Source organism: Gossypium hirsutum, chromosome A05 (assembly GCF_007990345.1).
Source record: "Gossypium hirsutum isolate 1008001.06 chromosome A05, Gossypium_hirsutum_v2.1, whole genome shotgun sequence".
In the NCBI taxonomy this organism is placed as follows: domain Eukaryota; kingdom Viridiplantae; phylum Streptophyta; class Magnoliopsida; order Malvales; family Malvaceae; genus Gossypium; species Gossypium hirsutum.
Genome location: NC_053428.1, coordinates 49353882 through 49380614, shown reverse-complemented (window position 1 = coordinate 49380614; position 26733 = coordinate 49353882). Strand labels below are relative to the sequence as shown.

General features: G+C 31.4%; 1 protein-coding gene across 2 annotated transcripts; it reads left to right on the top strand.

The window, feature by feature from the left end:
• The first annotated feature begins 22473 nt into the window (after positions 1–22473).
• LOC107957310 (uncharacterized) lies at positions 22474–26035 on the top strand. 2 transcript variants are annotated; one of them, XM_016892814.2, is made up of 4 exons: positions 22474–23362; positions 23456–24552; positions 24675–24756; positions 25629–26035. In XM_016892814.2, the coding sequence occupies exons 2-4, from the start codon at positions 23717–23719 to the stop codon at positions 25836–25838; spliced, it is 1128 nt and encodes a 375-aa protein (XP_016748303.2). In that variant the 5' UTR covers positions 22474–23362; positions 23456–23716; the 3' UTR covers positions 25839–26035. The 2 variants fall into 2 exon arrangements, with proteins under 2 accessions (XP_016748303.2, XP_016748302.2); XM_016892813.2 differs by having other exon boundaries at positions 23443–24552.
• Positions 26036–26733: the final 698 nt, after the last annotated feature.

The window sequence follows — 26733 nt, the reverse complement described above, 5'->3', positions numbered from 1 at the left end:
TAGAGATTCAGCCGGATATGAGTTACAGTGAAGAACCAGTTAAGATTTTGGCTCGGGAGACAAAGGAGCTCAGAAATAAAAAGATAAATTTAGTGGAAGTATTATGGAAAAAGCATGGGATTGAAGAAGCGACATGGGAACCAGAGGAAACAATGAGGAAACATTACTCGAACCTCTTTACTGGTAAGATTTTCGAGGACGAAAATCCTTACAAGAGGGTGGGAGTTGTAATGGCCTAAATTCAAGGTTATAGGAATAGTGGTTTCGTAACCACAAATCCGATTTAAAGAGAAATTTATTTTAATATTTTTGCATGAATATTGATATGATAGGAAAATCCTATGAACATATCGATAGAAAAATTTTACCGATTCAGTGGTTAGTTAGAAAAAAAATTATTGAAGAAATTGGGTAAAAACAAGGTATCAAGACCTCAATCTCGTAAAATTAAGTAAAAAATATTTTAATAAATATTTATGAAATGTTAGTAATATGGTATTAAAATTTCATTAGAAAATTTTTACGTTTGGATAGTTAATTAAGTAAAAAGGACTAAATTGAAAAGGGTGTAAAAGTTACTAAAAGGATTAAATAGCTCAATTATTAAATGAGAAGGGACATAAATTGCAATAAGCCCAAAAGGAGATATTTTGGGTGGCATAAGTTGAGAAAAATCAGGAGAATTGGTGAAATAAAGGCAAAATGGGAAAATAATAAAATTTACTAAAATAAAAATGGGACCAAATTGGAATATCTAGAGTTCTCTTCATATTTCTTCATTATCATCAGCCAAAAACATCCTAAGCGTTTATTTAAGTTGGTATTTCATAATTTTTTCACCAAGTGAGTTAATCCCTGCCTTTTTCTTATAATTTTTGTGTTTTTAAGACTTTTACAACTAGGTCCTACTATTAAATTCGTTAGTTTTTTATTTCATGGATGAAATTGAAAGTCACCATGGTTGAGTGCTGTAAGTTTATGATGAAATAGCATGAAATTGAAGTTTTAATTTGTTTATGAGATGATTTAACTAGGTAATTTCAATAGAAATTGATTTTTAGGGCCTAATTGTGAAAATGTTTGGAATTAAACTTCAGTGCTGAAATTCTGATTCCCAAAGGTTATAAAGTAGTTTAAAGTGATAGAACTAAATGTTAATTGAGAAAATCAGGTCAATAGAGAGGCTAATTGAGTAGGGACAAAATTATCATTTATTAAAAGCTTAGTGGAAAAATGGTAAGAAACATCTTACACCAAAACAATTTTGGACAGCGGCAATAGACTAAATTTGAAAAATCACCATAAATTGTGAAAATGAAATTAGAAGATGAAAAAAATATGGAATTAAATCTTATTGAGTCTAGTTTCTCATAGACTATCGGTGTAAGCAATGGAATTATAAATCATGAGATATAATAAATTTTGTGAGACAGGGTCAGAATGAATTCGGGTTCCCCTATTTTGACTTTGAAAAATCATCAAAAATTGGAAAAAAATAATTAGGGGTTAAAATTTACATTTTTAAATTACTAATGAGTCTATTTTCAATAGAAACAAACAAAAACATCATCCAAATTTTTTACTAAGAGATAATTAATTTTTAGCAAAGAAAGGTCGAAGTTGTCAGACAGCAGAATAGGGGTAAGTTTGAAGATTTTACTGTACTTATTGGCTGAACAAAAAATTCTAAAAATTTTATGGTAGAAAGGTATTTGAGACTAGTTTCAGAAACATCAAGAAGTTTTTAATTTTGAATTCTGTAGATTGAGATAAAAATAATTCAGTGACTACGACTCAAGTACACAACTTTGAATGAACTATAAATAATAGTGGAATTATAGAGAATGCTACATATGAACATGAAATGTATTAAATTAATGATTAAATTTATTTATTTAGATCCAAAAAATTCAAATACGAAGCTAGATCGAGGAAAAGAAAAAGTTCGGGATTAGTAGATTTTTGTATACGAACAAGTATCGAGGTAAGTTCGTGTAACTTGAATTATATTCTTAAATGCTTCAAATGTATGTTATTGATGTGAATATGATTTGAATGTTCACTGTATGAAAATTGACAAAACATTGATATATTTGATAAAAATGGGAAGAAATCCTGGTTGAATGAAGGAAAAATTCGATGGATCTCTCAAAAGGAATTGATGGTAAAACGGGTCTAGCCCGGACGGGTGATCCTATCTTGATATAGCCCTCCCGAAGAATATGTGGAAAACGGATTTAGCCCGGACGGGTAATCCAAATTAGGGTCTGAATTTAGCCTGGACTAGTAATTCAGATCCAAACTCATTAGAGTAATTGTCGTTGCGGGGGATTTAGCCTGGACTGGTAATCCCAACAATACTCCATGAGTTTATATTATAGGGGCTGGACTGGTAATCCCACTGTAAAAATGAGGTTCGCGGGAGTGTGCTCTCTGAAATGGAAATGTGCGCATATGAATATGAATTGACGGACCTAGATTTAAAAATCCATAGAAATTCCGTGAAATTCAATGGGATAAATAAGGAAAAATAATAAGGGAATGGAAATCATGGTATTGATGAGTTCATCAATCATGGTATATATTATTGATACATGGAAATTCTTGGACTAACTTGAATGTTGAGTTTGTGCATATTAGGGTAATAATGCATTGAATGGATATATGAATGTTTATTGCATTGTTTTGAAAATATTAGGTAAGTATAATTCTTGTTACATGAGCTTACTAAGCACAAAGTGCTTAGCCTATTTCCTTCTCCCCTATTTTGTAGTGTTAGGAGCTCAGAGGTCGGATTCGGTCGGAGACACATCACACTATCAACCTTAAGATTTCGGTATATAAAGAAACTTTATTTTGGAAATCAATGGCATGTATAAGCTAATAAAGTAAATGTTAATGTCAAATGAATGTAAGGTCAGCCATTGGTATGGCTAACAAATCTTGGTTTTGGTATGTGATGAGGTTATCTTATAAATATGCATGAATCTATCTTGAAAATATGTTGAATTGGATTAGTTGATGTGGATTGGTCTCGGTTTAAAGTTGCAGGGAAGGTTAGATATCTATAAAGGGGTTATATTGAGTTAAAAAAATTAATTCGTAAACTCCGATAATGCCTCGTACCCTATTACGGCAACGAATACGAGTAGGGGGTGTTACAGGTTTATAATTTTTTGGACACTTTGTATAAAGGCAATATGAGATAGATTTATAGTTTTAGTTCTAATCATTATTTTATTATAACTATTTTGGGATTGGACTTATGGAATGACGGTTTTGCTTTTGGACTTCGCTTCTCGACATTTTGATGTTTGAGATTGAGGTTGATACTGCATGTTAGGTATTCTCGATGAAAATGTATTGATATGGCATGACAAATACTTAAAAGATATTTGTAAGTTTAGTTAAATTAGACATTAATTGTATGTTGAGTAGGAATATGTTTTGAGCATGAAAAACATTTTAACTTGTTAAATTTTAGCATTCTGGGTAAAAGTATCTATAATGAGACCAAAATATCGATACCAACTTGTTTAGTATCAATACTTTTTCTATTTTTTGAGAATTTTAAAAATGGCCCTTATTATGGATAAATCTATTTCTGTTGTCGATTAAATGTTTAATTAGTCATGAACTCATCTTTAAATGTTAATTGTAATAGTTTGCCTATGTATAAGTTCCGATATGTAACAACCTGATTTTCAGTGGTGTCAAAAATAGCAGTTTTGGGACCACAAATCTGACGAGTAAGTTCTATAATTAGTATTTAAATCATACGAGTCAATAATAATTTTTATATTAAATTTTGATTTGATGAATTTAACCAATTAAATTAAAAGTTAGTATAAGTGGTTCGGTTCAAAAGTCAAATGGTTAATGAAAATGAGGTATTAGGACCTCGTTTTCATAATTTAGGGTCGTAAATATTTTTATTAAAAATTTACAAGGTTGTATTATAGGTGAATTGAAGTTTGGTTCGGTAATTTTGATAATTGATTGCTTCATTAAGGTAAAAGGATTAAATTGTAAAAGAGCTAAAAGTTAATCGTTGTAGATTTCAAATGCTAAAATGACCAAAATGGTAATTAAACCATGGTCAAAAAGTCCAAGCGGTGGTGGATATGATTAAATCCATTAACTTTTGGGCTTTTTTTCTCATTTAGTCCTAACTAGTTTAGGATTAAACTGAAATTAAGCATGTTTAGTTAAAATTTAAAATAATTAAAGGACTAATTGTGCAATTCAACCCAACTTAAATAGTAATTATACCATTTGAATAGTAGTGGATGGTTTTAGACTTGAAAATGTTAAAGATCTGAATGTAAATTAAAAGGGATATAATTATAACTAGGTAAATAAATAATTTATAACTAAAATAAAGTAAAATTAGAGGTGATTTTTCTTGTTTCTTCTTCCTAAAAACCCCAAACACCATGGTTGAAGCTAAAAAAGTATTCATCCAAGCTTAGGGCCTTTGATTTGGTAAGCAAAGCTTCCCATTTTTAGTAACTTTATGTTTTTGAGCTCGTATTAACTTAATCTAGTTAATCCGAGGACTAATTTGTAAAACTATCAAATGCATTAGGTTATGTCATTGATGAGTTTGAGTTATTCATGAAGTTTTATGAAATTTTATTGAGTTTTGTTGTTAGTTAGGACAATTTTGTAAAGTAGTTTTTGACGATTTTAACGTTAAGGACTAAATTGTTAAAGCGGTAAACTTACTTGTACTTGGTGTGAAATAATTGCAAATAGGGGCTATATAGAGACTTTTGAATAATCATTCAAGGTGTGTTTTAAATAAAAATGGTTAATTTGCATGTTTGGGGCTTAAGGACTAAATTAAATAAAAGTGAAATGTTGAGGGCAATTTTTTAAAATGTAAAAAAGAACATAATTTCATAAAATGAATTAATTTTGCTGTTAGAATTAGTGAATTGAATGAAATTATTATTTTAGATCTTGAACGAGTGGAAAACCAAGGAAAAGAGAAAATTACTGACTAGCCCTTGTACTTTGTCGTTGTTGCAGGTTAGTCTAGTAAGTTCGTTCGATTTAATTTGCGTTCCTTTATAAATAATTTATATGAATTTAATTGCATACTTTTGGACAATTATTTATGTGTGCAATTGGAAATGAAATAATGAATTGATATAATGTCAATCACTGATTGAGATACTCTGAATCATTACTGCAAATCAATCTTGTAAGTTCGTATTGTTATTTCTATATTATATCTATATATTTCATGTTTATTATGATTATATTCAATGTTATACTTAACTATGGACTGATTGGAGATTACATGATAAATGAATATGAATATAAACTATCAGCCCTCCGTTGTTTTCTTTTCCTCCCGCACCTTTCCATCCGTCCACGGCTATTTTATTGTTAATCTTGTCCTCGCCCTTTTGTTAGCAGCTCCTTCAGCCAATGATACAGACTATAGCGATGGCTGAGATCCTGAATGTATTTCCGATTCTCTACAGCTTGTGTGAGCAACATCGTGAGCCAGAGACTATTTAGCAGGTACTATGTACCGGTGATACAGATCAAAATGATGGGTTGAGATCCTACATTTGTTGCGAATTCTCTGTAGCTTGTGTGAGCAGCATTATGAGCTGGTCAAAACTCTGAAATTAACTCAAAGGAGTGATAATGACTGAGAATGGGATGTGAATTAATACACTATGCAATTCTCACATATTGTGAGTTATGATTGATGGGAATTCTGATAATAACCTCGTTAACAGGAAAGCTGTTCATTAATCTTATATTTGAATAATTATTAAGTTTGATTTGGTAAGCTTTACCGTTTAATCAACAAACTTACTAAGCTTTACGAAAGCTTACTCATGTTATTTGTCTTATTTCTTATAGACATGTTTTTTTTATCAGAAGATCGGATCAGTTCAAAGAATCACACTATCTAGGGATCATTTGGTAACTTTTGAATACATCTTGGCTTATATGGCACGTAATAGGAGCATTCAGTTATGTTCTATAATGTTTCATAAGTACATGTAATCTATCTCGGGTTGTGCATTTTCATGTTGTGGTATGATAGGTAAAATATGGTATGTATGTTTACTTCCATGTTTATGCATAAGTGAACAAACTTGAGATTGTAGTTGTGGCTTGAATTAAGTATGTATAAAGGAATTGAAGGTAAGTTATATTTGGTACAATGTGGCTTGTTTAATGTAACTAAGTAGGAAAATATTAGGTGAATGATATGTGGTGTCATTGATGACACATTGGTTAGGTCTTTGGTTGTTGATTTGGTATATGTTGGTAGTTTTTGAATGTGTTTTAAAGTCTTGTGATCATATGTTATAAGTTGGTTTAGGTACCTAAGGATTTGGATGAAAAATGAGCATGATTTTGGTCACTTTTGGGTACACACACAGCCTAAGACACGGGCTATCACATGGTCATGTGTCACAGACAAGCAGCCCACATGGGCGAGTACCCCTAGCGTGTTAGGTGCAGCCTTCACACGGGTTGAAACGAGGCCTGGGACATGGCTATGTAACCCAAGTCTGTAAGTTACACGGCCCATATACACGGGCGTGTGAGATCACACACAAGTGTGTAGGATGACCACATAACCATATCCGGAGCCACACGATCTGGGCTCTATCACACGGCTTGGAGATACAGCTGTGTGACCCCTTCTTTGAAAATTTTTATTTTTTCCCTGAAATTTTTTATTTGTTTTGTAATACTTCTAACCCGAATCCGTAGTCGGAATAGAGTTACAGAGCATTACCAGTGATTGCAAATCAAACGAACAGAAATTTCAAACATTTATAACATGTTAATAATCACATCAAAACCAATTAAAATCATAATACTGTCCCTTATAAAAGCCCTCAAGACCCAAAATATGCACTAGAAACAAGGCTGGACTAAATCAAAAAATCTGAGAATTTTTTGGAAAACATTGAAAATTTTCAAACCTGCAAGGGTCACACAACTGTTTGGCCAGTCCATTTGACTCACAAAGCCAAGAGACACGCCCGGGTCTTAGGCCATATGGGCATCCGAAATAGGGACACACGGCCGTGTCCCAGCCCGTGTAACTCTCTGACTTGGTCACACGGCCAAGCCATACGCCAGTGTGCTAGGTTGTGTACCCTTCGAAGTAACCTTACACGTCCGTGTGCCAGGCCGTGTAATAGCCTGACTTGCAACCCTTTGAAAGCTACAGGGGACACATGGCTGTGTCACCTGGTTGTGTGTCACACACGGCTAAGACACACACACGTGTCTTTGCCATGTAGATGAAAATAGGCTATTTTATAAGCTATTTTTCTCACCCAAATTGGCATGTACCTTCAGCCACAATTACATATACTTACAAGCCATATCAAGGCCTCCAAATCAAGCATAAACAAACCTTAAACATATGGTAAATTCACATACAACCAATATGAACTTAGGCACTGCAAATGACAATTTATAAACATGTCTAACTATGTGTTCAATATAATCAAATGATCAACTAACATATATGCATAATTTGCATCAAAACTTACCATGTAACTCCCTTACCATTTGGTACCACAATTACCATTCTTTAACTAGCATCAATTTACCATATAAATCATGTCTACTTAAGTACCAATCTACCACAAGTCATTATATCACAAGACATATGTATTAAATGCTCATTTAGCTATCATTTACCTTTCATAATTCAACCACACGTCAACCCTATTAAGGCATTTTATTTACATATCAAAATATGCCAAAACACAAGCCAAATCGTTTGGCCACAATGCAAACCAACCAAATGGTCATTGCCAATGAACAAAACACATATAGGCCAACATTAGCCAAAACAACCTATACAAACCATTATAACCAAAATTAAATAAACTGAAAGTACCAAAAGAGCCGATGGATAGTGTGATATAGCTCCGACAAGCTTCCAACCCGAACAAGCTTTCGGTTCACTATAAAACACGAAAAATACACAGAGTAAGAATTTAAACTTAGTAAAGTCGTATAACATAGAATTTAACTTACCATTTATTCACATATAAGGTAAGTAAACAAAGCATATCCCAACATATATTGGCCAAATGCCTAAGCACATATACATCAACCATGTTAGTCATGTCAACACATATATAAACCAAGTCTTGGATAAGCTCAACAATTAATCAAATTTTATATACATGTATCATCCATTTCATATACCTATATACCATGCAATTCATATGTATACCTGTAATAGTTCGTATCAAACTCATGTCTTATTGTATCAGAACATTGCCCATTAAACCATTTAGAATATCGTTGGATACTCGGGATAGTTCACACATAGTGTGCTAAACTGTAATCTATCAATTCCCATACATGTATGCTCATACGAGCTATGAATTGGTATGCTTTCATGAGCTGTATATCAATAAGCTCATACGAGCTGAGAATTGGTAATCTCTCACGAGCTGTAATCGGTAATCCCTAATGACATGTCATTTGTATCCTACGAATTCCTAAGGTTCAAACGGGACTCGGTAATCGTCATACATCGTTGGATATGCGGTCGGTATTTATACATGGATATTATACAAATCACATACATATAATTCAATTAAAAACATATAAATACTCAATTTAAATACACAAATTTACCCTGTCGAGTATACGTAGATACAGAGGCGATTAATCCAAGACTTTCTCTTTGCCCCAATCTAACTCCGTACGAGGTTTAACTGGATCTATATGGATAAATTTAACTCAATTTAATATATAATTCATTCAATTTAGTCCAACACATTTTTTGAAAAAATTACCATTTTGCCCCTATACTTTTAATTCTATGCAATTTAGTCCCTATGCTCGGAAAATGAAATTCATACAATTTTCCCCCTACCTAAGCGTAGCCAATTTTTATACATGCTTATAGCAGTCCACATGTTTCACAAATTCAAAATTTTACCATAAATTTATCACATTTTTCAATTTAGCCCCTAATTGAATATTTCACCAAAAATCCATTTACAAAAGTTGTTTATCTAACAACTACCATTCATTTTCCATCATAAAACTTCAAAAATCAAGCATGTTAATCAATTGTAAAAAATTCAAGCTTGTAAAAAATACATACCAAATTGGAAAAAAATAAGCTTGTAAAAAATTCAAGCTTCCATGCCTAGGTTTTCTTTTCAAATTCGGTGGAAGATGGTGAAAATGGATGCTAATTGTTTGTTTTATTTATTTAATTATAACATTAATTACTAATTCCTAAAATTAACCTTAATAATTCATTCAAATTTAAATATTGCCAAACCATTATCATCCACTTACATAAAAATGATCTAATTACCATATAATGACCTCCAATTTAAAGTCCTATAGCTATTTAATACCTTTAGCTATTAGAACTCAACTTTTGCACTTTACACAATTTAGTTCTTTTTATTAAATTAAGCATGTAAATGGTAAAATTTCTAAACAAAATTTTTATACAGTATTTCTATCATGTTGTAGATTGTAAAATAATAATAAAATAAATTTTCAACTTCAAATTTGTGGTCCCGAAACCATAGTTCTGATTTCACTAAAAACGAGTTGTTACATGTTTCGAATTGGTCGCTGATTATTTTTAAATTATTTTAAAGTCCCATAAATGTATGTATTATTCCAATGTGAATTGTTATGAAATTATGTTAATTAAATTGGTAAGTTGATGCTATCTGTTATTGATTGTTCTGGATTGTTTAGTGATACGTTGTAACCCTAATCCGACGATGGGTACGAGTTATGGGCGTTATATTTAGTGGTATCAGAGCTATAATTTAGTCAATTCTCGAACTAAATGTAGTGTGTTTGAAATCTAGAAATTACATGCCATATAAACATGAGATATTGTGATATTGATTAATTCGATCTAACCCATGTTTCCTTGTAGATTTTAATGATGGCATCTGATTATGAACGTGATGAAACTAATGATGTCAACAGTAACATTTCGACTATAGACTCTGGAGCAATGTATGGTATACTGATTCTACAACTATTTGAAAATGAGGGTAATAATATTTTCTTATAGATTTAATGAATGTTAATAGAATCTGATCATATTGACCTTGATGAGGTAAAAGATAAAGGTAATATTTTGACTTTAAAACAGTAGGTACGTTATAGTTTATTGGCTTTGTAAATGTCTAATAGTGAAGAAAAATGTCTTTTTGATTTAATGCGCCAGTGGTTTACAGAATTAATACGAGTTAATTTAGTGGCCTTACAACCTCTACCCCCTAATATGTTCCTTATGGCATCCTTAGGTCCTCAGCAGACTGAAATAGTTCAACAACTTTCGATTAATCAATTAGAAGGTATGATACTGGGGAATTTAGAGGTAAAATAAGTGATGACTCAATTAGAACTAGGTATTGGTTTGGAAATATCCAGGGAATTTTAAAGATATGGCTTACTTCATTGATGATTATCTCAGATACGTCATGTTTTTGATAAATAGACAGGGTTTATAATTGTTTGTCGACATTAACAGTGGTTGTACTAAGAGATAGAATTAAATAGGATTTCTTTAGATTTGAATTCAGAAGAGAAATATTATCAAATGTCATCGGGACTGGAATTTTCACATGTCAATAAAGATAATCGAGCAAATCGTGTTTGTGAATAGTGTTAAACAGTATCTACATCTTAGAAAGGCAAATGCCCTGGTCAGAGTAATAACATTGGAATTAAATATAATGGGATCAAAGACACAGTTGTTAGATCTAAAGCTACTGCATTTGATATTATTTTTGGTACGTTCTATCTCTTTGATATTATTTATTTCATATACACTGGGTGATACTGCAACAACTTACTCATATATTTGCACTACATTAATAATGGATACGGATCTATTTCTTGATTCAACTGAGTTTAATATTCGAGTCATAATCCAATGGGTTAGAGTGTAATGGTTATTCTGGGAATAGATTGGCTAAAGTTATATGATATTGTAGTAGATTGTAAACTGAAATGAATTGATTTGAAACGTCAAACTGGTGAAATGATCATAGTAAGTCTAGTAAATCAGATAGTACAACCAGAGTTATTTTAGTTATCTCTATACAAAAAATGATTTGGACGATTGTAAAATATTTTTACTATATTATATATATCTTTCTACCTGATACTTAAGAAATAAGGTCAAAGATTTATCTTGTACTGATTGCTAAAGGGTTTCTTGATCTCTTTCCTGAAGAAATTCTGGATTTTTGTTTAAATGTAAAAATTGAATAAATTCAGGACAAATAATAAATATATTTTATCTCGTATAGATAACCCATTTAATCAATTAAAAAAGTATAACAGCGTTTTCGAAGATAAATACAGATCTGGTTATTATTAGTTGCTAGTTAAAGTTTGTGATATGCTAAAAACTATTTTTGAACTTGATGTGACCATTATAAATTCTAGTAATATTGTTTGGATTAATTAATGTCTCATTAATTTATAAACTGATGAATTGGTTTACCAATTTCATTCAGATAATTTGTGGTTGTTCTTATTGATAATATCTTGATTCAGATTAAGACAAAATCCATGTACACTCAGCATTTGAAAATTGTATAATAGACTTAGTGCGAGAAATTGTTATGTGAAAGTTAGTAAATGTGAGTTGACTTAGCGAGGATGGTTTTCTTTATTATGTAAATTTAGTAAATGGAATTTGTATAGATCCGAGTAAACTCTCTTCTGTTGTTAATTAGAAACCCTGTAAATGTCTCTGAAAGTTATGACCAGCTTAAAGTCTTACTGAATGGAAGTTTTATACTGACTCAGCCTAAATCCTGAAAGGAATATGTTGATTATAGTAATGATTTTGTATTAGAAAAATTGATACTAGTGTTCCGCAAAGAATTCGGGAATTGTAAGAAGATGACTTGAAAGTTAATAGCCAAGTGAAGGCAAATCCAGAGTGATTTGTCTACAGGATTTACAGTGAATACGGATGGTATGATGTAATTTTGTAACTGATTATGTTTTCTGAATAATCCGAAGTAACGAGATATTCATCTGAGATCCACAGTAGTACATACTATATTTCCAATAAACTGAACATCAAGTACCGTCATAATTATTATAGCCCAACATGACTCCTGAGTGGAAATAGTAGCGAGTCATGAGGGATTTGGTATCTGGTATTCCGTTATCACCCAGAAAGAAATATTGACCTGGGTTATGGTTGATAGATTGACAAAGTCATCTCATTTACTCCAGTCAGAACTGATTATCCACTTGAGAATGAGCCGAGTCATATGTCACAGAGATTGTCAGATTGCATGGAGTGTCATTGTTTATTATTTCTAATATTGATCTGAGAATTACTTCTATATTTTGAATAAACTTCGCGAGACTCTAAACATTAAAATTAATTTTAATACAACATTTTATCCATGGACAGATGGACAATCAAAGTGGGTAATACGAGTTCTGGAAGACATGTTACGATGCTACATTTTCGAATTTAAAGATAACTTGGAAATTTAAAACCCTGTTATACTGGTTGAATTGAGCGGAAAATTGAATATGAGACAGATCTGAGTAGTGAATCTGAAGATAAAGTTCGTGTTATTCGAGATGGTTATGGGATTGTTATCTTTCATATTCGGATAAGCTAGTGACAATTTCAGTTCATGAAGCAAACTTCTGTATAAACAGGTACTGCTAGGTAAAAATTTCGAGGATGAAATTTCCTAAGGGGGAAAGTTGTAACAGCCTGATTTTCAATGGTGTTAGAAATAGTGGTTTTGGGACCACAAATCCGACGAGTAAGTTCGTGTAAATGGTATTTAAATTATATGAGTCAAGAATAAATTTTATATTAAATTTTGATTTGATGAATTTAACCAATTGAATTAAAAGTTAGTATAACAGGTTTGGTTCAAAAGTCAAGTGGTTATTGAAAATAAGGTATTAGGACCTCGTTTTTGTAATTTAGGGTCGTAAATATTCTTATTAAATATTTATAGGGTTGTATTATAGGTGAATTGAAGTTTGGTTTGATAATTTTGATGATTGGTTGCTTAATTAAGGTAAAAGGATTTAATTGTAAAAGAGGTAAAAGTAAATTGCTATAGATTTAAAAAGATAAAAGGACAAAAATGGTAAGTAAACCATGGTTAAAAAGTCCAAGTGTGGTGGATATGATTAAATCCATTAACTTTTGGGCTATTTGCTCATTTAGTCATAATTAGTTTAGGATTAAATTGAAATGAAGCTTGTTTAGTTAAATTTTAAAACAATTAAAGGACTAATTTTGCAATTAAACCCTCTTTAAATAGTAACTATACCATTTGTATAGTAATGGACGGTTTTGGATTTGAAAATGTTAAAGATTTGAATGTAAATGAAAAGGGATATAACTGTAATTAGGTAAAGAAATAATTTATAACTAAAATAAAGCCAAATTAATGGTGATTTTTCTTATTTCTTCTTCTTAAAAACCCAAAACACCATGGATAAAGCTAGAAAGTATTTGGCCAAGCTTAGGCCCTTTGATTTGGTAAGCAAACATTGTTGTTTTTAGTCATTTTTATGTTTTTGAGCTCATATTAACTTAATCTAGCTAACCCGAGGACTAATTTGTAAAACTATCAAGTGTATTGGATTATGCCATTGATGAGTTTGAGTTATTCATGAAGTTTTATGAAAGATTATTGAGTTTTGTTGTTAGTTAGGACTATTTATTAAAGTAGTTTTTGACGATTTTAACGTTGAGAACTAAATTGTTAAAGTGGTAAATTTACTTGTACTTGGTGTGAAATAATTGCAAATAGGAGATGTATAGATACCTTTGAATAATCGATCAAGGTGGGTTTTAAATAAAAATGGTTAATTTGCATGTTGAGGGCTTAATAACTAAATTGAATAAAAGTGAAATGTTGAGGGCAATTTTGTAAAATCTCAAACAGAACTTAATTGCATAAAATGAATTAATTTTTCTATTAGAATTAGTGAATTTAATGAAATTATTATTTTAGATCTTGAACGAGTGGAAAATCGAGGAAAAGAGAAAATTACCGAATAGCCCTTGTACTTTGTTGTTGTTGCAGATTAGTCTGGTAAGTTCGTTCGGTTTAATTTTAATACCTTTATAAAGGTATTATATAAACCTAATTGCATAATGTTGGATTATTATTTATGTGTGCAATTGAAAATGGAAATAATGAATTGATATAATGTTGATTACTGATTGAGATACTCTAAACTGTTACTGCAAATCAATCCTGTAAGTTCGTACCGTTATTTCTATATTATATCTATATATATTTCATGTTTATTATGATTATATTCAATGTTATACTTAACTATGGACTGATTAAAGTTACATGATAAATGAATATGAATATTAACTATTAGTGTAACACCCTTAACCCCATCCCGTTACCGAAACATGATTACAGAGTATTACCAGTTATTACAACATATTTGCACATAAACAAGTATAAATGCAATATTATCCATCTAAATACAATAAATGGGTTCATAGTACTTTACAAGTATAATTAAACAAACCAGGACTCAATCGAAAGCTTAGGAAATTTTTCGTGAAATTTTAAATTTTTTCTTTTGAACAGTCCCACACACCCGTGTGGCTAGTTTAACATGCCCGTGCGGCTTGGGACACGCCCGTGTTCTCAACCCGTGTACAACACTAACTTTTAAACACGACCATGGCACACGTCCGTGTGGCTGCCCATGTACTAAACTGACTTTAAGACACGGCCGTGGCATTCAAGGCACACGCCCATATACTAACTTGGTTGTAACAATTTAAGTACAGGGGACATACGGCCTAACAACATGCCCATATGCAAACCGTGTGTCTCACACGGCCTGGTCACACGCCCGTGTGACAAATCATGTGGACTTAAAATGAACCTTGTATTTTAAAATTTATCAATCCTGCAAATTTCAATCCACAACCTTTACCAATACCAATACTAAACCATTCCAATCACATTTTACATCTATCCAATACTTAACTTTAAACACTTATCACGTATTATTATCAATTATCAATTTACTTATTTCACTATTACAATCACAATCCAATATGACACACTTAAGACATCCTAGGTACATGCCATTATCAACAATTAACATACTTTACCTTATTGAGTTCGGGATCGGCTTGAGATGCTGATTCATCTATCTGACTTTAACTTAACCTGCACACGGAAACAAACCGTACGCTGAGTATGAACTCAGTGGTATTTCTATAAACCGATACTTAAGTCGATAATAAATCATATATCAATGGACCTTGAGAATTCAATCTATTACCCTAATAGTTCAATCATTTGTTTTTGAAATATAATGATAAGATCTTGTTAATCACTTTCAATGAAATGTATACAATTTCAATGTTTGTTCATTATCCATCGATTTTTCATATTTATTCTGTAATAACCTATGTTCAGTATCATTCAGACATTCAGTAGCAGTCCATTATTCAGTAACAATTAGTTTTTAGTACTTTTATTTACAATTCATTGGGTAATAATATTATTCACCTTTCATTCAATACTATGTACTATCTCATTTCAATAACAGATAATATTCTTGGGTAACAACCAATTGATCTTTATCGTTCAGTACCAGCCGGTCAACAGTAATAATTGGTTAATCAGTAATATTCATTTATTCAGTATCAGTCGTTTATTTTGTAACAATCAATTATTCAGTAGCAGACAGTCTTTAATACTTTTCATTACCCCTATTAACATGACTCGGACCTGGATAGATACACGGATCCAACCCACATACCGGGGATAGTATACAGTGTTTCATCGGCCAAAGTCGGAATACACTGTAAGGGTAACAGTAACAGTAGCGGTACACAAAGTATCTCATCAGAACAAATCTGGAACAGTAACAGTAACAGTCAGGTACGGAGTACCTCTTCGGAACAAATCCGGAATAGTCACAGTAGTTGACACATATAGTGTCTCATTGACACACAGTCGGAATATCCCTGAATACTTCCAATCCTATGGCATGCCAACTATATCTTACTAGCCCGATACAGTTAATAGAGTATTCAATAAACTTTCAACTTTTCAATTTCATTTGTAATTTAGTTTCAATCCAATTTAATACATTTTTCCATATCAATCCACATGCAAATCAAATTCAATGCAATATACATTTTTTTTTCAATTTTCCACTCAATATTCACATATTCTATTCAATATCAATAATCACTAATAATTCATGAATTTTTATTCAATTTAATACCATAATAATAATAATAATAATACTTACCATTCATATAAATAATAAATTCAACAAATAATTATTAGATTCGGTTTATAGAAATACAAACCGTAATTCTCGAGTTTACTAAATATCCTCGTCCACTTTCTCTTTCCCCTTCTTCGATGACATTTTCGGCGCTACGTTAGCTACGGAAAAATTTACATTCATTCAAAGTCATTAATATCACATTCTTAAGATTTCCATGTAACTTTTCCATAAATTCCAATTTAGTCATTCCACCATAACCATTCTTTTTCTTCAAAATTAACTTAAGTTTTCATCTTTATACTTGCTTAAAATAAATTCCAGCTTTTCATATTCAACATAAAACTTAAATTCTAAATTTCTTTCAACTAAGTCCTTACTATGTCAAAACTTAACTTTCTCTTTATAATTTAATCATTTTTCCCACTTCTAACTTAAATTTCTATCAATAAACTCATAATTCATCATTTTATTCAACATGAATAATATCTAGAAATCTAATAACCTTCAAAATATCAACTTAATTTCATCAAAACTTTGTTCTAAAACTTCTAAAACATCAAAATTAAGTAAAAAGGGCTTGATGACTTACCAATTTAAACTTCAAGCTCCAAATCCCTAGTTTTCCCTTTTTCTTTTTCTTTTCTCTTTTCTTCTTTCTTTCCCTGCTAACCGTGGCCTTCTTTCTTTCCTTTTTCTTTATTTCATTTCTTTATTTCTTTTATTTTAATTACTTTATTATATTATATTAATATAATATACTTTAATTATTATTATTTTACTTATATATTAAGTAATTACACATGTATAATACATGTGTACCATTTATATTTGTACACATTTAACTTATTTTAACCATACATTTGTCACCCCTTTTTGGCTTATTTACCTATTTAGTCCCTTCACTTTTCTTTACTCTATAATTAAACTTTTACTCTTTATTCAATTTAATCATTATACTTAATTATTCTTAGTTAAGCTAAATTTTCTTAATTAAGCTTTAATTGACTATTCACTTAACTTCGTAAATATTTTTAAATAAATATTTACGAATCTACTTTTCAGAAATAAAGACCCGAAAATACATTTTTTCAGCATCGGTAAAATTCAGGTCATTACAATTAGGCTTTGAGCCGGTGATACAGACCATAACGATGGCTAAGATCCTGCATGTGTTACGGATTCTCTACAGCTTGTGTGAGCAGCATTGTGAGCCAGTGACTATTTAGCAGGTACTATGTACCGGTGATACAGACCATAACGATGGCTTGAGATTTTGCATCTGTTGCAGATTCTCTGCAGCTTGTGTGAGCAGCATCATGAGCCGGTCAAAACTCTGAAATTAACTCAAATGAGTGATACTCTCTGATTACTTGAGATTAGATCTTATTAATGCGATGACTGAGAATGGGATGTAAATTAATGTACTGTGCAATTCTCACCTATTGTGAGTTATGAGTGACAGGAATTCTAATAATAACCTTGTTAATAGGAACTCTGTTCATTAATCTTTTATTTGAATTATTATTAGGTTTGATTTGGTAAGCTTTACTATTCAATCAGCAAACTTACTCAGCTTTACGAAAGCTTACTCATGTTATTTGTCTTATTTCTTGTAGATACGTTTTGTGGATCAGAATATCGGATCAGTTCAAAGAATCACACTATCCAGGGATCATTTGGTAGCTTTTGAATACATCTTAGCTTATATGGCATGTAATAGGAGCATCTAGTTATGTTCTATAATGTTTCATAAATACATGTAATCTATCTCGGGTTGTGCATTTTGATGTTGTGGTATGATAGGTAAAATGTGGTATGTATGTTTAATTCCATGTTTATGCATAAGTGAACAAACTTGAGATGGTAGTTGTGGCTTGAGTTAGGTATGGCATAAAAGAATTGAAGGTAAATTATATTTGGTACAATGTGGCTTGTGCAATGTAACTAAGTAGGAAAATATTGGGTGAATGAGATGTGATGTCATTGATGAACATTGGTTAGGTCTTTGGTTGTTGATTTGGTATATGTTGGTCGTTCTTGAATGTGTTTTAAGGTCTAACGATCATATGTTATAAGTTGGTTTAGGTACCTAAGGATTTGGATGAAAAATAAGCATGATTTTGATCACTTTTGGGTACACACACAGCTTAGGACACGGGCTATCACACCTCCATGTGTCACACACGGGCTTGTGCCCCTCGCATGTTAGGTGCAGGCTTTACACAGGCTAACACACGGCCTGCCACACGATCGTGTAACCCAAGTCAGTGAGTTACATGGCCCATATACACGGTCGTGTGAGATCACACACGAGCTTGTAGGATGACCACACGGCCATATCTGGAGCCACATGGTCTTTACTTTGTCACACGGCTTGAACACACGGCTGTGTGATCCTTGCTTTAAATTTTTTTAGTTTTTCCCTAAACTTTCTAATTTGTTTAGAATTGGTCCCTGGTTATTTTTAAACTATTTTTAAGGCCCATAAATATATGTATTATTCTGAACTGAATTATTATGAAGTTCTGTTAATTAAATTGGTAAGTTGATGCTATCTGTTATTGATCGTTTTGTTTTGTTCAGTGATACGTTGTAACCCTAATTCGGTGACGGGTACGAGTATGGGTTATGGGTGTTACGCGATAGTTGTTGTAGCATCCTGTTACTCTGTTAGTATACCAGACCAAATAAGGGTTATTATAGGTCAGTTTTAAGAAATTTTGAACTTCTGTTGTGCCTAAAAACACTATTTTCTAAATTGATTTTCCAATAGTTAAGGTTTCAAACTTTTGTACATATGTTAGTGTCATTTTCCAATTAGTACTTGAAGATTGGTTATTGATTTGTTGGGTTTGGAGACTCATTTGATTAGTTTGAACTTAAGTATTGTCTGAAAATTTATTGTGCATGCTTGCATATCCCTCTTTTGATATGGGCAATGATTTGGATGAAACTTATTTAGATGGAATCATGAAACCTTGCATGTTTTTTTTTATTGTCTTTTGATATGGGCAATGTTTTGGATGAAACTTATTTGGATGAAAGCATGAAACCTTGCATGGTTTTTTTACTGCTTTGATGATATGTGGCTATGATATAAGTTTGAGCATGTTTTGGGGTGGATATGAACTTGAATGATTCTTGAGTATGTTTTATGGATACCTTGTTAGGAGGTGTATTGGAGTTTTTTGGGGATGTTTAAAACTTGAATTTTTGGTCCGCTACTCCAATGTTTCGGTACCTTGCTTCTAGGTATCAAAATAACTAAGTCAATTGCTCAATTTTAGCTCCAGGGGTCCAAGGTATTAGTACTTAGCTCAATTTTTTTTGGAACAATTGAGACAATGAACAAAAATGTATAGTACCAAGGAGATGGATCATAACAACTCCCCAGTGGTACTAATACAACTATGGCAGATTGGTCATTACACTATTTGGGGTTGTTTTGACTTTCAAGGGCTTGTTTTAGGTCTTGAACACCTTCAATAACTCTTGAACCACTTCTAAATTATTTTAAATTGTTTCTAAAGTCTTTAAATTGGCCTAAACTTGATTTGGTGATTTTATAAAAATGTTTTAATGTTTAAAATCTTAAATAATTCTGAGATTCTTGCTATGTACATGCTTCAGTAGAATCTCCTATCTATATTGGATATAAGGAAGAATGAGGGGTGTTATAAAGGGATAGTTATATTTTTGAAAATGTCTAAGTGGTTTAGAATGAGCTTTCTAAAAATGTAAATTTCTCTTAAATTTTTTATATAAAAAATGGAGAAATTGTTAGCTTTTATGTCCCGAGATTTTTATACAACAAAATTTAAGATAAATTTTAATTATTTATTTTCTAAGTTATTTAGTGATCAAACATTTCCAAAGTCTTACAAATACTCAAAAACATGTCCTAAGTGTGTTTCATCTTTAACCAAATGTTTTTGAGTTGTTCCTAAAGTGTTTTCAAGTGTTTTTAATTTTTACAAGGCAAGTTAGAAGACAAGTATTGAGACTAAGGTTCTAGATCTCAAGACTGAGCAAGTTAGTAGCCTCAAACTCTCCGGTCGAGTATTCAGACTTAGCTAGTAAGTCTTGAGACTTGCCCTCCAATTTCCAAGACTTAGGCTAGAAGTCTCAAGACTTGGCCTCCTAATAGCTATATAATAACTATTTTTCAATTAAGTCTTGATAGCCCTTGGTAAGTCTAAAAAACCTAGGTTGTAGAGTCACTTTTTCCACTCAAATTCAATGCTTGCAATTACCCCAACAACGATAAATGTCCACAAATTCATTTTTGGTATAAATACAAGTAAAAAAATACATCAAGACACAAGAAAATAACATCCAAACTTAAAAGAACAAGAGAAAAATCTTCAAATCTTTATTTTTTCATTCCTCTTGTAAATATTCTTTAAAAGCTTAGTGTCAAATTTTTTATCATTCATATATATTTGTTTAGAGATCAAAACTTTAAACACCCCCTTCTTAGAGGTTGTTATTTTTTTGTCTCCATTTCACCATAAAACCTAGAGGGAAATGTTCTATCTAAGATTTTGAAAAGACATAATTGTAAATGTTATAATTGTCCTCAAAGGTATCAATTTTAGTAGTGAATTGAGAAATTTATAATAGTGAAAAGCTAAGGTAGTGGATATAGGCAACTAGAGTTGAACCATTGTAAATAATTTTTTTGCAAGCTTTTTTTTTTTAGAAAAGTTTGTAAAAAAATTTTAAATACCAATTCACCCCTCTTGGTACTTTTGGATCTAACATGTTTCATTGCTAATGTGACAATGTTAGGTAAGCAAAAATTCAAAAATTTTAAAAATAATTTAAAAATTTTAAGTTAAGAAAACCATTTGTCTAGGTTCGTTTTTGATGTAGTTTTTTAAAATTATATTTTTTTAATTTGTGAAATATTATTATAAATTATAAAAATTTTAAATAAAATTTTAAAAAATATATTTATTAAAAATATTTTAAAAATAAAGTCTATAATAAATTTGGACAAATGATTGCTCAAATTCAAATGAGATTGGACAACCATGTGTAGATTCATTATGGATGATTTTTAATCATAAAAAAGCTGTTGAATATTAAAAATTATTTAAAATGTAATAAATTTTTTATTTTTTATTTTCTAGGTTATTTTATTAATTTTTATTTAATAATTGTTTAAAAAGTCTTAAATATAAAAAATATTAAAATTACATGTAAAATGAACCTAAACAAGTTTCATTCTAAGCTTAAAATTTCTAAAAAACATATTTTGAATTTTTTTTTGAATTTTTTTCTAACATGATAGTCGTCAGCAACCATAGCTGAAGTGGACCACCATGTCAACAATAGAATGGCCGACTTAGTAGTCATTAATAGCAACATTAGTGATGTATCATTCAAAGAAAAAAATATGGTTAAAAGGCTTAATTGATGCAATTTAGAAATTCGAGGACTTAATTGTATATATTTTCCGTGGAGGGTTTTAATTGATTTTTTCGCCAAAATTCAAGGGCCTTTTTTATCTCTTAAACCTTTATTTTTTATTAATGCTTGCCACATTTCATAATATGAATCTGCCATGTGCCATAGTATTATTAGTTAACAGTAGCATATCATCACTTTCTAGTGGTGCTATAACGTAAGTACTAAATTATGTGACGGATTTCAAGTTCAAGTATCAATTAAGTTAAAACAAAGTTGGGTAACAATTAATGTTGTTTAAATTAGATCGGGCTGACCAATCAGACTAGGAATTATTTCAAAAAGAGGGGTTAGACCAGTTGACTTGCAAATCGCTCAGAACCAAGTTAAAAAAAATCGATTGAATCAATTTTTTATGTTTAATATTTTTTTATGAATTTTTAAATAATTTATTTAATTAAATTGAACAAATCAGTGGTCTAATCAATTCGACCACCAATACTCTTTTTAAAAAGTTAATAACAACTAGGTACAAGTATCAAGAAGCAAATTATATATTAACTCTAATAATAAAAATATTAAATATTATCATTAAACAATTTAAAAATTAACTATAATTTCGAATTCAATAAAACAAACATGACTTAGAAAAATTAGATTTTTGTCACACTAAAAATATATATTTTAAAATTTAATATTATAGAATACATGTTGAACTCAACAAAATACTTAAATATAAATATTAGATTAGATTAAAAAAGATGAAGAAGAAGAAGAAGAAGGCAGAAACATCCGGTAGATTTATAAACAAGTGTAGTTGCAATGAAATCGAGATTTTCATGTGACAAATGCTCCCTCAATCCACTTGCCGCCCATCATCTAACACCACATTCTTTCACTAACATAGTAACCGTTGAATGGGTAACCATATTTCAAGAACAATAAACCTTTCTCTCTTGGAAGTCAGTAATTTATTCATATTCGATTCCCAAGATTCCCATTGTTAGTGCAAGGCAAAAAGAGTTTAGAATTTCCATTTCTTTTATGCCATTAGTTACTTTGCCAAGCATCTGCCAAACTGCCTTTCGTTTGGTTTTTGCCCTTTTTGGTTCCTTCAGTTTTAGGTTTAAATAGTTTATCATTGTCATTTTAAATGTTAATTGTTACCACATTTGTAGTCATGCAAATGGTTGAAGTTTCTAACCATGCAATGTTTTATTTAATATTGAATGGATCTCAAATTCTGAAACTCCTCTCTCTTTTTTTTTAACTTATCTCTGACAATGGTGTCACTAATATCTCTATTTTATTTGTTTATTGGGTTTTGTGAAATCATTATACTTTTCATTGGCAGCACCACTGCTTTAACAGATAGCTTTTAGGTGTTTTTGATTTATGTGGTGATTTATAAAAACTGGTGATTAGTTAGTTTAATGGATAAATCCCACATGGGTGATGGGACCCTTTTTGTTGCCTTGATTTTTGTGAACCCAAGTTTCAGATATTTCAATGGTTCCTGTTGAAAAACATTATTTGGTTCTCTTTTCTGTTTGCTCTTAATACTATTCTGCCATTTGTGCTTTAATTGTTTGTAAAAATTACTCAGAGAAGTTTTCTTTTGGTAATAACTAGAGCTTTTGCAGACTTCTTCAATAAGGTTAGCTTTTAATAGCATCAAGATTCTTAAATTTTTGAATCCGAATTTAATCTCATTGATTTATGCACATTTTTTTGAAGTGACATCTAATAGATTTGAAGTTCGAATCGGTGGAGAAGATTTTGCAGACTTCTTCACTTAAGGTTTGCAAACTACAAGTCTTTGGTAGTTAGCTTTTAGTAGCTTCAAGATTCTCAAAGTTTTGAACTCGGATTTAATCTGGTGGATTTATGTAAACCCTCTTAAAAGTAACAGCCAACAGATTTGGGGTTTGAATCCTCGCATCTTTACGGTTTTGGCCTTTGTGTAAACAAATTGTCATAGTTCCTATAGAAGCTTTTTGTTCATTAGAAAATGAGATCAACTGAAGATAAAGGATACTATGAGATTTCAAGCAGCAGTGGCATTAGTTTTGAGTTTCATAAAGGGAATGGGGCTACCAATCGTGGTTCTCATCATCGAACAGGTGGCTTTGGCAAACCAACACCTTCAAAATGGGATGATGCGCAGAAATGGCTGGTGGGGCTGTCAAGAGGTAGAAACAAGGGCCAACCCGAAACCACACCTCGAAACTCCAATGCTGATGACCGAAGATTGATAGCACCTATTCCACAAAAAGAACAAGATTGTTCAAGCAGTGAAGGTGAAGGTTCAGCAGCAGAAGAAACAAATGGATCGGCAATGGCTGCCACTGCTGTTGCAGCAGTGCCATCTGAATACCAAGATGAAACAAAACAGGTGGATTGCGATGAATCAATTTGGCGAATCAATTACAAGCCCGCAAATCAGAACTCAACATTAGTTGTTAGATCAGTATGTGTGAGAGATATGGGGACTGAGATGACCCCTGCTGCAAGCCAAGAGCCATCAAGAAGGGCAACACCGATACGAGCCATGAGTCCTTCAGCAAGGAATCCTACTCCTATCACTTCGGGATCTTCCACACCGGTCCGTTGCCGCTATGTTCAAGCCTGTGCTGAGAGCCATCAAGCAGGTACAACAACATCAACTGATGCCAAGGGTGAACATGAAACTAATGGAGCTGCCAGGGGAAATGGATCAAATGGACTGCATGAACAAGAACCCAGGATACATGAAAACAATAATTCAGATCAAGTTAGCAAGCAAAATACACTAGAAACTCGAGCAATGGCTTGGGATGAGGCTGAACGTGCCAAATATATGGCAAGGTGATGTGTAATTAGTTTTAAGAATTGTGATTTCTATAGGATTAGATGTTAATAATAATAATAATAATGTGTGTGTGTGTGTTTAACTCTAGCTGATCTGATTAGCATGTCTTGCATTGTAGGTATAAGCGTGAAGAAGTGAAGATACAGGCCTGGGAAAATCATGAGAAGAGAAAGGCAGAACTGGAGATGAAGAAAATGGAGGTAAGAGATTAGCTAGATCCATATGACCAATGTAGCTCCGAATCTTTATTTTCATTGCAATACTCATGTTTGTCGCTTGTATCGAAAGCATAATTGGAATATGGGTTTGGGAATAAAATCCTCTAGAAAACCTCCAAATATATGAAAACTTAGAAAAAAATTTAAGCATAATTATATCAAACACTCACACCAGAGTCTGAGTGGCATGGTGAATTTTACATAAACTGAATCACTTTGAAGGCATGGCAAGTCATTCTTAGTATTGAGTCATATCTTTCCCTGTTATGCCTGCTATGTATTAAGCATTTATAACAGCAATTACTCAATGCCAGAAAATTTTCCATTTCTTAGTGTTGGTTGAATATGAACCTAGCTTTTTAAACAAGCACAAGAGAATGTTATAATGCAGAGCCAAACCCAAAGACCATTTAGATAATTTTACGGTTCCACTAGTCTGCATAAAGTGTATGTTTCTATTTATCCAATCAGTATATGTTACCGGAACTCTTCATTTTCTTAAGATATCTATGTTTGACAAATATTGAAACATGGGTATAAAGATATGATATTGTGCATATATGTAAACACTTGGAAAAAATTTGAATACACTCAAGTAGGATATATACTTGTGTCCTATGTTACTCGGACTTGGGTGCAAGCGTCCGATACGTGTATGTAATTGGTACAAGCATGTTCAATATTTCTACAATTTTCTATTCTCTACTCATTTCCAAATAAGTGTCCGATAAAGATATTTCAAGAAAAATGAAGAACAGGAGTGATATAACTTTTACTCGACACTCATTCTCGAGTCCCAAGCACACAATAGTATTCCATCTCATCTTTACCTATACTGTTATGTTGATGTATAGGTGAATGCTGAGAGATTGAAAGCACGTGCAAAAGAAAAGTGTGCATACAAACTAGCGGCAACAAGGAGAATAGCTGAAGAGAAGCGAGCAAATGCAGAATCAAAACTAAATGAAAAGGCAATGAGGACTTCAGAAAGGGCGGATTACATAAGGAGAACCGGTCACTTGCCTTCTTCTTTCTCTTTCAAGTTGCCTCCCCGTTGTTGGTAGCCAAATCTCACTTACTTCAATACTTGTTCTGCCACTTCTTTTAAATATATATAATGTGTTTTTGTATTACTTGGATTCAAATGTGAGTATATTCGGAATACATATGACTTTTTTATTTTTTATAATTTTTCTTGTAATCAAAGATCGTTGAAAGTTTATGTCCTCGTCTATGAAAAAAGTGAACTGTTAACCTGCAACATGATAAATGTAAAAGTTCGAGTTACATATTTGGACCAAGGGTTTGCTTTTTAGAAAGTTGTCAATTATTAATTACACTTATTTAAAATAAGATTTTTCATATTAAAATATTTTAATATATAATTTTCTATTCGAATTTCATTGCAAGTAAATAATTGAAGTATCCAATCACATTTCTCAATTACCTAGTGGATTAAATTTTGTCATTATTCTTTCTACTTTGCAAAATTTATAGATTTGTCTATACTTTGAATTTTTTTAATCCTTCAAATTTTAAAATTTACCAAATGATAACTGCTATACTATTTCTAAAATATGATGTGGCAACATATCATCATATGTGTAATACCACTTGTTTCCATATATTACTCACTAAAAGTCTAGTTAATGGATTAACGACTATCATTTGCATCAAGATTGAAATTTAAAAATTCGATAAGTATAAGGACATAGAATGATTCAATTGGAGAATATAGCTCAAATCTACAACTGTACGCATAGTACAGGAATAGTAATTGAATTTAACCAAACAGATGTAGCTATTACTATTTGGGTGAGGATTAAAATTCAAAAATTACAAAAACTAAAATTGATCAAATTAAAGTATATGGACTAAATCTATAACATTTATAAAGTATAGAACTAATAGTAGATTTAACTTTTTAAAGCGTAATGTTAATATTCATTTTTTATAATA

Coding starts and splice junctions, on each gene's coding strand:
- LOC107957310 (XM_016892814.2), top strand. CDS start 23,717: ATGAGATCAACTGAAGATAAAGGATACTATGAGATTTCAAGCAGCAGT. Junction 24,553..24,674: donor CGTGCCAAATATATGGCAAG/GTGATGTGTAAT, acceptor CTTGCATTGTAG/GTATAAGCGTGAAGAAGTGA. Junction 24,757..25,628: donor TGGAGATGAAGAAAATGGAG/GTAAGAGATTAG, acceptor GTTGATGTATAG/GTGAATGCTGAGAGATTGAA.